The sequence below is a fragment of the Vombatus ursinus genome, unplaced genomic scaffold (genome assembly GCF_900497805.2).
Source record: "Vombatus ursinus unplaced genomic scaffold, bare-nosed wombat genome assembly UNPS02009824.1, whole genome shotgun sequence".
Lineage (NCBI taxonomy): Eukaryota > Metazoa > Chordata > Mammalia > Diprotodontia > Vombatidae > Vombatus > Vombatus ursinus.
The window spans coordinates 1335361-1350453 of NW_020949602.1; the positions used below are offsets into that span (position 1 = coordinate 1335361).

The following is a 15093-nucleotide window of genomic DNA, read 5'->3' on the forward strand; positions in this document are numbered from 1 at the left end:
GAGACAGGGAAAGAGGAGAGAGATAGAGTCAGAAGACAGAGACAGAAGAGAGATAGAGACAAAGTGAGACAGAGATAGATAGAGACAGACAGAGAGAAGAGAGAGATACAGACCGAAGAGAGATAGATAAAGAGAGATAGACAGAGAGAGATAGGGGAGGGGGACAGTGAGAGGAAGGAGAGACAAAGGCAGATGGAGACAGAAGATAGAAACAAAGAGAGGAGAGAGATAAAGAGAGAGAGAGTCAGAAAGAAAGACAAAGAGACACAGAGAGAGATGGGGGAGAAGGAAGAAAGAGAGAGACAGAGACTAAGACAGAGACAGAAGAGAGATAGAGATAGGAAAGACAAAGAGAGACAGAGACAGAGACAAAGAGAGACAGATGGAGAGACAGAAGCAGAGATAGGGGAGAGGGATGGGGGAGAGAGAGAGAGAGAGAGAGAGAGAGAGAGAGAGAATTTTTTCTCACTATAAGGAAGTTCCCTATCAACACTGTCCAGGAGTGGAATGGGCTGTAAGGGCAGGTAGTGACCTCCCTATAACTGGTCTTCATGGTATGGAGGGGGTTATGTCCATGTATGGGTTGAACTCTCTGACCTTGGAGATTCTGGGGCAGACCTACGTATACCCTTGGATGTCTGCTTTTTGCACATGTTAATACCATCCCCACAGACAGACAGACGGACATAGCCTTGTAGATGCACGCCCCTGACTGAGCTTCTCTCTCTACTTGCTCCCCCCAGCTCCCCCCTTCCCCCACCCAGCCAGGAGCTGCCCAATATCTTCCACTCTTTGCACCAGTTTTTTTTTTTCCTGGTAGGAGGTTTTTCCCTTTGCCAAGGGGTGTGTGTGTGTGTGTGTGTGTGTGTGTGTGTGTGTGTTTCCAATTTTAACACTGGCTCCCTTGCATGATGCTATGCCTCTCTCTCTCTCTCTCCCCCTCTCTCTCTCTCTCTCTCTCTCTCTCTCTCTCTCTCTCTCTCTCTCGTTTGCTAACCCGAGGCGCGTGACAGCCCGGGCACGCCTGGCACTTGTCACCATGGTAACAGGATGGTGGTGGGCTAGCTCACTCACTTGGAATGTGGGCCCCAGGAAGGCTGGCTCTGGGGGAAGTGGAGGGAGGCGGTCTCCACCAAGTGGTCCCTTGCAAAGGTAGGAGAGAATAAGGAAGGGGCTGAGGGACAGAACAGTGAGGTGAGGTCTGGAGCCAGGGCCTTGGGAAGACAGAGGCGCTTGGAATGTGGGCCTGGCCCCTCTCTACAGCTAACCCTTGGTGGCCTTGGGGAAGACCCTTACCTTCTCAGCCTCAGTTTTCTTCCTTGTAAAAGGAAGGGACTGGACTGGATGACCCCTCCAGGTCTTCCCAGCTCTGAGTGTGTGAGGATCCTTCCCCCAGCTGGCTGTGGCTTTGCTTCCAGGAGTGTGTCAGGTCACAAGTGGGAGAAGTCCCTGGGGGTCTGTGCAGAGCCTGCTTGTCACGACTGTGGGGGGCCCACAGCTGGGCAGGGGAGGGGGTCAGGCCTGCACCAGACAGGGCTTAGGGAAAGGGCAGGCCTCAGATCCAGGGCCTCCGAGAAGAGATGATTTAACAAAAAACAAATGTGAAGTCGTACCTGGAAATTAAAAACAATGTACTCCATGAGTGTTGGATGGGGGATGTGTGGTGAAAGAGCCATTTTTATGAAAAAGATCCCAGGCCAGTGATCAGTGTCCACCTGGGCTTTCTATTTTCTCCTCACCAGTCAATGGAAATCAGAGATCAGAACCTTGAACAGGGGATGTCAGAGCTGGGAGGGGCCTTAGAACAGGGGATGTCAGGGCTGGGAGGAGTCTTAGAACAGGGGATGTCAAAACTGGGAGGGGCCTTAGAACAGGGGATGTCAGAGTTGGGAGGGGCCTTAGAACAGCGGATGTCAGGGCTGGGAGGAACCTCTTAGCATACCTAGTCCAGCTTCCTCATTTAACTGGTAAAGAAAATGGGTTCTAGAGAAGGAGAGTGATATGCCCAGGGTCACACAGTGCTCAAGTCAGAATTAGAAGCCCTGTCTCCTGATCTCCCTGCTCCACTAAGCAACCTTGTCTGGACTAACCTGACCAGCGTCCTAAGTCAAGAAAATGTTACTTGTGGTCTTGAAAATGGACTCTAATTCTGCTACCAAAAACACCCCACAGAACCAGTCAACACTAAGTAAATTAAACTCCTTGAAGGAAAGAAACATTTATTAAGTGCCTACCATGTGTCAGTCATTGTACTAAGCACTTTTAACAAATGTCTCATTCAGGTCTCAGAGCAGTTTTGTGAGGGAGGTGCTATTATTATTTTCATTTTACAAATGAGGAAACTGAGGGAGAAAGTGGTCACGTGACTTGGCCAAGGACACATGACTAGTGTCTGAGCCTCGACTGGAAATGACATCTTCCTTATTCCAGGCCTAGAGGTCTAACCATTGTCCTTCCTAGCTTGCCTGACACAAAAAGGACACGTTACCAATGCTTGTTGGGTAGGACTAGACCTTTTATGTGTCAAGGGCCCCCTTGGGCAGTCTAGGGAAATTCATGGAGCCCTTTTCAGAATCATGGTTTTCTAAAAAATTCATTAATTAAAGGCAATGCTAAATTTCATTTAGTGAAAATAAAGATACATTTTTTTCCTATCCAAGTTTGTCTTCCCTAGGTTAATACCTCCTACCATTTGGAGTGTAAGCTCCTGGAGGGCAGGGCTGTTTGCATTTATATTCTTGGTGTTGAAGGCAGTGCCTGGAACCTAGGTAATAAATGCTTGTTAGACCTTGGGCCCCTTCCATGGGATTTACAGCTGAAACCTTCCATATTTGCTCTCTCCTCTGTTAGAATGCAAGCTCCTGGAGGCTGGGAGTGCCTGACTTCTGTTTGGATGGCACCTAGTAAGGCTTATAAATGGTTCTTAAATAATTAATTAATTGAATTGTTGATTGATCAGATTGGATTGGTACAGATAATGGAGAGTTGATACTTGGCCATCACAGGCCCAGGCATGGCCAGGGTGGGCTGCCACCTAGCATGGCCATTAGCCAAGCCTAGGGTTGGGAGCTGCTCAGAGATGGAGTGACTTCTATAGGATTGACAGAGAAGGTCAGGCTAACACGGGTGTTGGTGGCGGGGCACACAAGCCTGGTTTGTGAGGAGAGCCTGAATCTGAGTCACAGGGTCTGGGGTCCAGGGTGGATTCGGGGTGCAGCTCTGGTTTCATGTGCCAGGATGGCATGAGGCAGGAGGTGGCCATCCTAGTCTGAGATCAGGGGAGTAGCCAGGATGTGGGTGAGGTCACACTGGGGCATGAGGGTGGGACCCAATCTAGGGCTGATGTGGATTTTTATTTGCTAGTGTTGGGAGGCTGGAGAAACCTGGGAGCTTGGGTCAGCGGGGAGCTGAGGCAAAGTGGAGGGATGAGAGCAAGCACTGGTTGGCGATTAATCAGGATCTTCTCTCTGCCTCTCTCTGCTTCTCCACCCCCTCCCCTTCCTCTCTTTGTCTTTTATGGTATTTATTCTCTTCCTTCCTTCTCTTCCCTTCCGTCTTTCTCCTCTCTGTTCTTTCCTTTTTCTGGTCTCTCCTTTTTCACTTTCTTTCTTCTTCCTCTACCTTTTCCTCTTCCCCTCCCTGCCTTGCTCTCTGGGGCTGTATTTCTGTCTGCCCTAGGGCCTCACCTCCATATTCTCAGGCCGGGCATCCCGGAAGCAGGCTGCCCAAGGCCGGGACCCAGCTGGCACCATGGAGACCTACAGGAACCCAACAGAGGTACAGATGAGCCAGCTGGTGCTGCTATACCACACAAACCATCGAGGGGAGCTGAGTGTGGGTCAGCTGCTGAAGTGGATAGACATAACCGCCTGTCTCTCAGGTAAAACCCAAACTCCTCGGCTCGACGTTCAAGGCCTTGCACCACTGTGATGTAGGCTGTCTTTGCAACCTCATCGCACACTGCCTTCCTTTACCTACTCTGTGGCCATCTCCTGTACACTAACTTTCCCACCTCTATACCTTTGCTTGTGCTGTTCCAGATACCTGGTGTACTATCTAATAGTAACAATGATGATGAGTACTCATGATTCTAGACCACCTTCAAGTTTAGGCTGCATTTTTCTTGTAACAGCACTATGAGGAAAGTACTATAGAATCTCAGAGCTGAAAGGGATCTCAGATGTCCTCTCCTCCAACTCGTACCTTAACAGGCCTCTACAGCTGCTCTGAGGAGGGGTCATCTGGTGTCTAACTGCAGACCTCCCAGGAGGGAGAGCTCCCTCCCTCCCTCCCTCCCTCTGGAGCAGCCCCTCCAGTCTCGGATGGCTCATCGTTAGGGAGTGCACACTGACATCTGGGTGACTTCCCTGGCTCCTCGTTCCGCCCTCTGGGGCCAAGTAGAAAGTCTAATCACTGCTCCCAGGACAGGACAAATCCCTGAAGAAGGCTGTCGTACTCCCTCTCCACCCCCGCCTCCCCTTCTCTAGTCTAAACACCCTCATGTCCTTTATCTTATGACCAGTTCAGAAGCGCCTCACCTTCCTGGGCTATCTTCAGCTTGTCAACGTCCTTCCTAGAACATGGTGCCCAGAACCCAACACGGTCTTCTAGGCACAATCTGACTAAGGTCAGACCTCCACAGTACTGGGCACCGTGCCATGATGTCAGCTCTTAATACTTAGCCTTTCTATAGCACCTTAAGGATTACAAAGTTCTTTATAAATATTATCTCATTTTATCCTTGTAACAGCCCTGGGAGGTAGGTGGTATGTTTCTTGTTCCCATTTTACAGATAAGGAAACAGGCAGAAGGAGGTTAAGTGACTTGTCCAGAATCACATAGCTAGTAGGTATCCAAGGCTGGATTTGAACTCAGGCCTGACACCACTGTGACATTTCACTGCCTGGTAGTAGTAAGGCAGTACATGTGTCTTTATTCCCATTTTACAGGGTGGGGAAATCGGGGCCTGAGGGATGGCATAATAAAAGGAGTCCTGGATTGGAGTTGGAAGATCTGGGTTTGAATCTTAGCTCTGACATTTCTCTTTGTGTCCCTCCCTTTCTCTGGCCCTGGTTTTCTCCCCTATCAAATGAAAAGATGGTATTAGTTAATCTCTAAACTTTTTTCTAACTTCAAGTCTTCTGACCTACATCTTAGCCAAGGTCACCTGGATAGCATGTACTAGAGCTGAGACTCAGTCCAGGCCCTGGACGCCAAAGGAAGTGCCCTCTCTCCAACATTCTTGCCCCCAAAGCTCCAGAAATAGAAGGGACCTTCAATGTCATTTAGTCCACCTTCATCATTTTACAGATGGGGAAACTGAGACTGAGAGGGGTTAAATGACTTGCAAGGGGTCATGTAAACATTAGGTAGAGGAGCTGGGATTTGAATCCAACTCCTACGTCCTTTCAAGGACAGTATACATATCATATCCACCATGCTGAATTCATTCATTCATTCATTCTATAGGCATTGTGTTGGGCAATAATCATAGGGTGATGGGACCTCAGAGGCCCTATATTGCAGCCCCCTAATTTTAGAGGGGGAAACTGAGGCCCAGGGGGATTTATTTTATTTATTTATTTGGTGGGGCAATCAGGGTTAAATAGTTTGCCCAAGGTCACACAGCTAGTAAGTGTCAAGTGTCTGAGGCCAGATTTGAATTCAGATCCTCCTGACTCCAGGGCTGGTGATCTATACATGGTATCGCCTAGCTGCCCCAGGGGTTTGTAAATATAAATAGGACATGGTTCCTGCCTTCATGGTGCTTACAACCAACCTAGCAGCCAAAGACCCTTGTGGATTCCTTGCACTCACATATACTATTTGTATGAGTCAGGGTCATTAAACATTTATTAAGTACCTACTGTTTGCCATCATACAAAGAAAGCCATAAGACAGTCCTTGCCCTTACAGAGCTCCCAGTCTAATGGGGGAGGCGATGTTAAAAGGAAGTAAAAGCAGAAGGTTGGTGGTGGCGGCTGGTATCCAGTACAGGGCATGATGAAATCCTGCCACCCAGGTGGGAAACGTCCCGAGGAGATGGGAGTTACAAGGCTGATTTCATCGTACAGAATGATGGTTCTGGAGATCATGAGGTCCAAGAGAGCAGCCAGGTGGAAAATGATGAGGGGAATTCCCCTAGTGCCCTCATTGGATGGTGGGGATCTGGGAAGAGCCCCCACAGGTCCCTTTTCCCCTCCCTCCAACCAGACGGAGTAGGGGTGACCTTAGACAAGTCCCTTGTCTAAGCTTTAGTTCTTTCTCTATAAAATGATGAAGCTTGGACTAAATGCTATCTGAGTCCCCCTCCTAGCTTGAAATTCTTTTGTCTCTCTCTCCTTGGTTCCTTCCTAGGGCCTCATTTGGAACAACAGAAACAGTGCTATTTGAATCCCAGCTTTGCCACTTATGACCCGAATGACCTTCGATCTGGGCCTCAGTTTCTCCATCTATAAAATGAGCATCATAATACTTGAACTAGCCCAGCTCCCGGAGGTGTCACGAAGACAATGATTTTTACATCTTAAAGTGCTACCAAGACAGACACCATTTTATTCTGAATGGGCCTCTTCATTCTGGCTCTGTCCCATGAGCCTGGCATTGCCTGTCCCCTTGTTCTGGCTCCCTTGGCAGTGTGGATTTGTGGGAAGTCAGAGTTGCTGGGGAGGCTCCTGGTTTTCCTACATACTAATTGGGCAAGTCACTTTGTTCCCCGGGGCCTCAGTTTCCTCATGTGTAAGAGGGATTGGGCTAGATGAACCCCTTGTCCCTTCCAGCCCTAAATCTGTGGTCCTTTGGATGTGGCTGTTGGGGTTTGAAAACTTGGCTCCCAAGTCCAACGGCTGGGGACTTTTTAAAGACAACAAGATTTCCCTGGGGGCTCTTGTAAGAGCAGCCAACCAAATGGTGGTTTATGGAGCAAGAATTGGGGGAGGGGTGGGAGAGGGCGGTGTCTCCTGAAGGTCCTTTCTGTTCCAAGAAGGTGTGTCTGCCCTCAGCCTTGTTTAAAGAAAGACGAAAATCCTTCCATTCCTCTCCCCCCACGTCTGCCTCATCAGTGCAAGGGAATTGAGAACAAAGCCAGCTGCCATGGGTGACCAGCTGGGATGGAGCCAGTTCAGTGCAGTAAGCATTGAGTAAGTGCCTACTGTGTGCCAGGCTCAGGGTGATTCTAAGGGCCAGGGAGATATGGTGAAAAAGGAGACTTTGGCCCCTATTGCACCAGGGCAGTGACTGCAGGCTCAGTGAGGCCTTCTGGTTAACAAGTAGTCCATTGTCCCTTGGGCTTGGTCCAGCAGGTGGGGCTGGAGGGAAGTCCCCTCAAGCCATTGGAAGTGAGATCTGGGGCCCTTTTCCCAAGCTGGTCCCAGCTCGAGTCTTCCCTGCCTGCCTGAGCCTCTAGACAGAGGCAGGGAGTGTAAGAACATAAAGTCCCCTGCTGGGGACACTCAATCAAGTAACTAAGCAGGTGGCATTTTTCTTGGGGAAGGTAACCCCCAGACCTGGGATGAGAGGGAGGATCACAGAACGTGAGTCAGAGGGACCTCAGATCCTTGGACGTAAAGCATGGCAGCATGCCAAATGTCAGAGCAGGAAGGGACCAGCTTAGAGCACAGTGCATAGGAATAGTACTAGAATGTGAGAAGACAGAACCTAGAATGTGAGGACACCAAACCTAGAATGTGAGGACGCAGAACCTAGAATGTGGGGACACATAACCTAGAATGTGAGGGCACAGAAACTAGAACATGAGGGCATAGAACCTAGAATGTGAGAAGACAGAACCTAGAATGTGAGGACACAGAAACTAGAATGTGAGAACACAGAGCTTAGGATCTGTGGACACAGAACCTAGAATGTGAGGACACAGAACTTAGAATGTGGGGACACAGAACCTAGAATGTGAGAAGACAGAACCTAGAATGTGAGAAGACAGAACCTAGAACACAAGGACACAGAACCTGGAATATAAGGACCCATAGTCCTGGAGTGGGGAAAAAAATCTCTGAGTATAGAATTATTAGAATACTGAACACAGAACTCAAAATGTGCAATGCCGTAAAAACAGATTTTTATTGGTATTTTGTTTTTGCCATTGCCTAGATTTTCCCTGGTATCCCTCCCCCTCTCTTCCCCCAGAGAGCCATCTCTTATTTTTATCATATCTCTTATCTTATTTTTAAAAAAGCAAAAGCAAAAGAGGAAGAAGAGAGGAATACAATGTTCCAGCAGGAAAAGATATCAGAACACAGAATGTTTGTTAGAACCTAGAACATAAATGGTTAGAACTGGAAGAGACCTTTGCAAGTGTGTTATTAGGACATAGAAAGTTAGAGTAGGAAGGAATCTTGGAAAATACAACGTTGTTCACAGAACATAGAACATAGGATAAAATATTGAACATTAGAGCATTGAACATAGAACCCTCTTAGAGTGTTAGAGCAGAAAGAAGGTAGAATGTAAGAACCTAGCACATAAATAGTTAAAACTGGTAGAGACCTCTGTGCATGTGCTGTTAGAATATAGAACATTAAAACAGGAAGAGATCTCAGAAGGTAGAATTTTAGAACCTAGAACGTTAGATCAGGAAGCTATCTAAGAACATAGAATGTTAGAACCTAGATGATTAGCACAGGAAAGGATCAAAACTCATCAATAAGCACTGTATTGTGGTGGTGTTCAGTCATTCAGTGGTATCTGACTTTTCATGACCTCATGGATTATGTCCATGCGGTTTTCTTGGCAAAGATGCTGGAGTGATTTGCAATTTCCTTCTCCGGTGTGTCCCCATTTTACAGTTGAGGAACTGAGGCGAATAGAGGGTAAGTGACTTATCCAGGGTCATACAGCTAGCAAGTGCCTGAGGCCGAATTTGAATTTCTGTCTTCCTAGCTCCAAGCCCAGCATTCTGTGCACCGTGGAGGCCCCTGGCTGCCAGAACCATGTTTAAAAATGTTTAGGATAAGATACAGAGGATTACTAAGGAAACTAATTCTATTGGAGGACAGTTATCTCAATATTTTTGAAGAGCAAGTTATAGAGCTCAGGTTAAGAGTCCCTGCACTGAGGGTCTGGGGTAAGCCCTGCAGTCCTGGCCGTGCAGATTTGAACCGTGAAGAAAAGCCCTGGTGGCCAGCCCAGAGTCAATGTGGTACATTGGACAGCGCCTCAGGCTAGAAGTCCTGCCCTGGAATGTAAGCTCTTTGCAAGCAGGCAGTTTGATTCTTTGTTCGATACCCCCAAAGCCTGGCACAGTGCCTGGCACAGAGCAGAGGCTTATAAATGCTTGTTGATTGACTGATACGGTGGAAAGAATATTGTATGTGAAGTTCAGACAACCTGGGTCCACTTGCTACCTGTGTAGCGATTCACTTCTCCTTTCCTGGGCCTCAGTTTCCAAATCTGTAAAATGGGAATGGTGGACTAGATGAACTTTAGGGGCCCTTCCAGCTCTAAATGTATGATCTTGTGAATTTAACAGCTGTGTGACCTTGGGCAAGGTGCTTTCTCTCTCTGGGCCTCAGTCGCCTCAGTCCTCGATGTGCCTGGGTGCATGCTCCTGGCAGGCGCCCAGAGTAGGGATGGTTGGGACAAGCTCTGTCAGCAGCTCCCTCTTCCTTTCCTTTCCGCCCACGGACCCAGGGCCTTGAGCCAGAGGAGCTGCCTCATAGGTGGGGGTGGGGAGGGAGGGAGAAATGGGGGAGGGAAGGAGCATAGACTTCCAGGGTGAAGTCACCGAGCCTGCCTTCCCTGACACACCACAGGGAGCCAATGTATTAAATTAATTTTTTTAATTTATAAAGTCTCCCCAGTGATTTCTTTTAGGGGAAGATAATCAATGCAGCTTAGGGTGCACACACAATACCATTAAGAAGCTAATTAAATTTTGCCATTAGATGTTGCTACCCCGGTTTTTTAAGTCTTGGTTGGCTCAAAAAAAGTGGTGTTTTTTTGTTTGTTTGTTTGTTCTTAAAGGCAAAAACCTCATTCTGGTCCCACTGGGGAAGAGGGACTGTCTTGGCCTCAGAGAGTAGAGCCAGGAGCTGTGGGGTGGGGGGCAGATTTAGGCAGGATGTCAGGACAAATTTCCTCATCATTAGGGTTATCCCAAAGTGGATTGAGCTGCCCTGGGAGAGGGTGGGTCCTCCCCCCTGGGAAGTCTTCAGGCAGAGAGACTGAGGGCATGCCACATGGGCAGGGTGTCCAGAGGAGGGTTACCAGGATGGTGAGGGCACCGAAAATCATGAAGACTGGGGGGAGGGGGAGAGAAGGAGCCAGAGTTACCTGGATGGCTTAGACTGGAGCCAGGACCACTGGGCAGAAGCCTGCTGGAAGAAGCTTTAGGCTCCATAAGTGAAGCGATGTTGCAGCTTGGCATGGCCTGCCTCAGGAGTCATTGAGGTCTTTACCTTAAGGCCGGGTGACCACCTATGTGGCACGTGGTCATGAGGTCCTTACCCTAGGCTGAGTGACCACCTATGTGGCACATGGTCATGAGGTCCTTACCCTAGGCTGAGTGACCGCCTATGTGGCACGTGGTCACGAGGTCTTTACCCTAAAGCTGGGTGACCACTTATGTGGCACATGGTCATGAAGTCTATATCCCAAGGCTGAATGACCACCTATGTGGCATGTGGTCATGAGGTACGTGGATTCTTGCTCAGGTAAGGGTGGACTCAGTGATCTCAGAGGTCCTGTCCAGTTCTAGATGCCTTTGATTCTGGGGAGGGGAGCATTGGGTGACTTTAGGGGCACGTGCCCCTTTCTCTTTCCTTGTGTTTAGCTGAGAAACATGCAGGCTGCCCATGCGTAACGGCCTCGGTGGATGACATCTATTTTGAGCACACCATTAGGTGAGTGAAAGCCTCGTCTGCTCTCAGTTCCCTTCCCCATTTAGGGCTGAGCCCCCTCCCCTGTCCCAACCTAACACTGATCTCTCAGTGACCCCAGCCCTTACCCAACCTCCAAGTCATGTCATATGAGGCTTGGTTGGAGTTGGGGGTATTTAGCCTTAGAGAAGAGAAGGCTTGGAGTGAATACAATGTGAGCATGACCTTTAAGTGTCTGAAGGCCACCATGGAGAAGGAGGCTTGCTCTTCTTTGCCTCAGAGGGCAGAGCTAGGACAAGCGACCTTTTAGGGAGGCAGCTGAGTATGGGGGAAAGAAACCTGATTCTGAAGCCAGAGGACCTGGGTTCAAATTCCACTCTGATGCCTACTACCTGTTTCTTCTGTCTCTGGGCCTCAGTTTCCCCATCTGTAAAGTGAGGAGGTTGAACAAAATGGCCCCTGGGGTCCCTTCAGCTATGGATAGACTTTCAGACAAGGAGGGTTGTAAAACAAGGGGGCGAGCCAATTGTGCTATGGTGTTGGGCTTCCTGTCATCCATCGCTAAGGGGAGGCTGGATGGCCATTGCCTAGTCAGACTGGACGTCCTCTGAGGCCCTCTTGGTGCTGAGATTCTGTGGTTCTTTGACTCCCCTGAGCTGGCCTGGTTGACTAAGAAGGAGGTGAGGGAAAGGGCTTCTTGGGGAATATAATCACTCAATTGCTAGAGATTTAAAGTGTCCAAAGTGCTTTTTTTTCTTACCATGCCTCTGTGAGTGAGGGAGTACAAAGACTGCTATCCCCATGGACCGGATGAGGAAACTGAGGCAGAGAATGGAAGTGACCTATGCATGGTCACACAGCATTAGTCCAGAGACCAGGTCGGGCCTCTGCTTGACTCTTGGCTCCAGGCCCTAGCAGATGTGTGACCATGGGCAAATCACGTCTCTCAAAAGTGGCCAAAGGGCTTCAGGGGCACAGTTTTACAGAAGAGATAACAGCCTGAGCTTTGGCTCAGGGCTCGAGGCCATAGAGGCGAATCTGACCGTGCCCTGTGGAGGACTGGAAGCAACGTCCTATACGGATGGACGGAGGGAACTGGGAATGTTTAGCCTGGAGCAGAGAAGTCTTTGTTGTTGTTTGGTCATTTTTCAGTCGCGTCTGACTCTCTGTGACCCAATTTGGGTTTGCTTGGCACAGATACTGGAGTGGTTTGCCATTTCTTTCTCCAGTTCCTTTTATAGATGAGGAAACAGGCAAACAGGATGAAGTGACTTACCCAGGGTCACATAGCTAGTAAGTGTCTGAGGCTGGATTTGAATTCAGGTCCTCCTGACTCCAGACAGGTGCTCTATCCACTGCACCACCCAGCTGCCCCCAAGAAAAGTCTTAGGGAGGATATAATAATTGCCTTCAAGCATTTGAAGTACTGTATTGTAGAAGGAGGGTTACATTTATTCTGCTTGGCCCCCAGAAGGCAGAACCAGGTGTCATGGATGGAAGGCATAGGGGTATCGGTTTCAGCTGCCTGATGGTCACTGTTGGGCATGGAGTGGGTGGCCTTTCTGGCTGGGGATGGGCAGATAGACAGATGACACATTTACTCAGCTCTTTGTCTGTGCTAAGGGCTGGGCTTACAAATATAAGTAAGCAGGATAGTCTCTGCCCTCAAGGAGCTCTTGAGGGGTTCAAGGGGTCAGTGGTCTGGGATGCCATAGAGGAGTCTGGGTACGTCTGGGCAGGGGCTGGGCTCCTTGTCCTGGGAGGGCACTAAGGGGCTGGGCGCAGGGAAGCTGTCGCCCGCTGTGGTCCTCCTGAAACAGGATGTGCCTGGCGTGGTGCATGGGGGGTGTGGGTTGGGTGTTGTAGCAGCCGCATGGAAGGAGGCTGTTCTGCTAGTGCATGGAGGGAGGGCCTGGCTCCCCTGAGGAGTCTCCCTGCCAAGGGGGACTCATTCCCTCCTGTCTCGATTGGATGGCACCCCTGCAGGATGCTGGCGGGTGCCCACGCCTTGCTGCTCTGAGGGCTTCTGACGCATCTGGGCAAGGAGTTTGCTGGCCCTGTGCCCAGGACTGTGAGTGTGTGTGTGTGTGAGTGTGTGTGTGCATGTGTGTGTGTGTGTGTGTGTGTGTGTGTGTGTGTGAGAGAGAGAGAGAGAGAGAGAGAGACAGAGAGAGACAGAGATAGAGAGAGGGAAAGAGAGCACGCTTGTTTACGCCTGGTGGGCTGTAACGTGGGTATATCGGGCCAAGAGAGGCTACTCCTTCCAGCCCTGCTGCCCCAGGGAGGCCCTGACAGGAGGCCCCTGAAGTAGGGTGATGGATGGATGAGTCGACGAGATCAGGAGTAGGGCAGAGCATTCCCAGGCATCCGGGCTGGCTCGTGCCCAGGGAGAGGTGCGACTGAGATGGGCCTAGGCTGCAACTGTCAGCCTTTGCTGAGGTTGAGGCCACGGCAGAGGTCTTGACCAGGTCTGTGTCTAGGGAAAAAGTAACTTTGGAGTGGGAAACCAAGGCAAGGGGCTGAAGCTGGGGAAGGCTGCGGAGGCCCGGAGGATTAGAAACTGGGATGTCAGAGATGGAGAGGGGTGACCTTAGGGGGCGTCCAGGCCAACCCTCTCTTCATCCGGCGGTTAGCTGCAGAACTGAGATTCGAACCAGGGTCCACGAGCTCTACTGTTGTTGTAGTTAAATGTCTCTCTTTCAGGCAGACCACGCAGAGTCCTAACATCTCAGACCTGGACAGAGTCTCTCTGTATACTCCTAGCCAGGGAGGCCAAATCTATGGGCACACACATGTTTGCCTGCACACACAGAGTCTTGACAATTCCTGTAATTGGGATGGGAGAAGGCAGGAGATCCCTGACTTCCCCAAGGGCGATGGGTGGAGGATTGTGGGAAATTCTGACTGCAGGAGCCAGGGAGAGGAGTGAGGGAAACCCCATGCCTCCGGGAGAGAAGAGTGGGCTTCTGGGAGAAATGCAGGGAGGCCTGTCGCAGGGCCCTGCTTCAGCTTCACACACGCTGGCCATTTTGGGGAAGCTCCATTGGCTCCCATCACCTCCACGATCAAATACAAAATACTCTGTTCGGCGTTCAAAGCCCCTCATAACCTGGCCCCTCCCACCCTTCCAGTCTCCTTATGCCTTGCTCCCTGACAAGTACTCTTCAATGCAGTGACACCAGCCTCTTGGATGTTCCACGCACAAAACCCTCATCTCCAGACTCCAGACGTTTCTTCTGGCTGTGCCCTGTGCCTGGAAGGCCCTCCCTCCCCATCTCTGCCTCCTGGCTTCGTTTAAGTCCCCACTAAAAGCCCAGGAAGCCTTTCCCAAGCCCTGTCGATTCCAGAGCCTTCCCTCTGTTCATTATTTCCTATTTATCCTGTCTGTAGCTTGGTTGTCCATATTTGTTTGCTTGTTTTCTCCTACATTAGATTGTTAGCTCCTTGAGGGCAGGGACTGTCTTTGCCTCTTCTTGTATCCCTGGTCCTTAGCACAGTGCCTGCACATAGTAGGGACTTCATATTTACTCACCAACTGGGCCTCAGATTGAGGTGTCCAAGGAACCAGACCTTCTGCTTTCTCCTGCCCCTGTGAGTCATGCATCTTGGGAAGCTTTTTACTAGGTACCAACTGTTTTTTTTTAAATTTTTCAGAGTATTTCTCCATCATTTAAATTCTCCAAGGAAAGAATTAGCATTGTGTCTCCAAGATCTTTTTTTCCCTTAAAAGACTAAGACATAGAAAGGTTAAGGAATTTGCCTCCCACAGCAAGTTAGTGGGATGGCTGAAAAAAGCATCCCCATTCCCCACACATCATAAGTAGGAAGCTTCATAGATCTCCCAGCCCAAGAGTCTGGCCCCACGGCCCTACAGCCCGCCGGCCATATTGGGCCTGTCCTCTGCTTCTGTGTGGCCTGAGAGTAGCCCACCTGGAGTTTGCTCAGCCTGATCTAGCCCAGCTCCCCTTATTGAGGAAGGAAGAACCCATGGCATATGAAGGCAGGGACCTCCCAAGGGCACACCGGTGGTAAGGGCCTTGTGTGGATTCGAACCCAGATCTTCCAACTCCAAGTCAAAAGCTCTTTCAAATATAATACGATGGCCCATGAGACATCATAGCAGGACGGGGTCTGAGGATATTAGAGCTTATGATGGTCTTCTTAGAACAGCTTTGAGCACTTCCTTCCTTCCTCCCTCCCTCCCTCCCTCCCTTCCTTCCTCCTTTCCTTCCTTCTTTCCTCCCTCCCTCCCTTCTTTCCT

At 49.8% G+C, this 15093-nt stretch overlaps 1 protein-coding gene across 5 annotated transcripts in view; it reads left to right on the plus strand.

The window, feature by feature from the left end:
* Positions 1–15093, plus strand: part of ACOT11 (acyl-CoA thioesterase 11) — a 76863-nt gene that overhangs the window by 30915 nt on the left and 30855 nt on the right. For 4 of the 5 annotated variants that reach the window (XM_027852846.1, XM_027852844.1, XM_027852848.1 and 1 more), the window contains 2 exons: positions 3679–3880; positions 10787–10856. In XM_027852846.1, the coding sequence (XP_027708647.1) occupies positions 3751–3880; positions 10787–10856 (200 nt within the window). In that variant the 5' untranslated portion in view covers positions 3679–3750. Of the gene's footprint in view, positions 1–2856; positions 2904–3678; positions 3881–10786; positions 10857–15093 lie in introns of those variants that run through there. The other variant, XM_027852845.1, reaches the window with a different exon arrangement.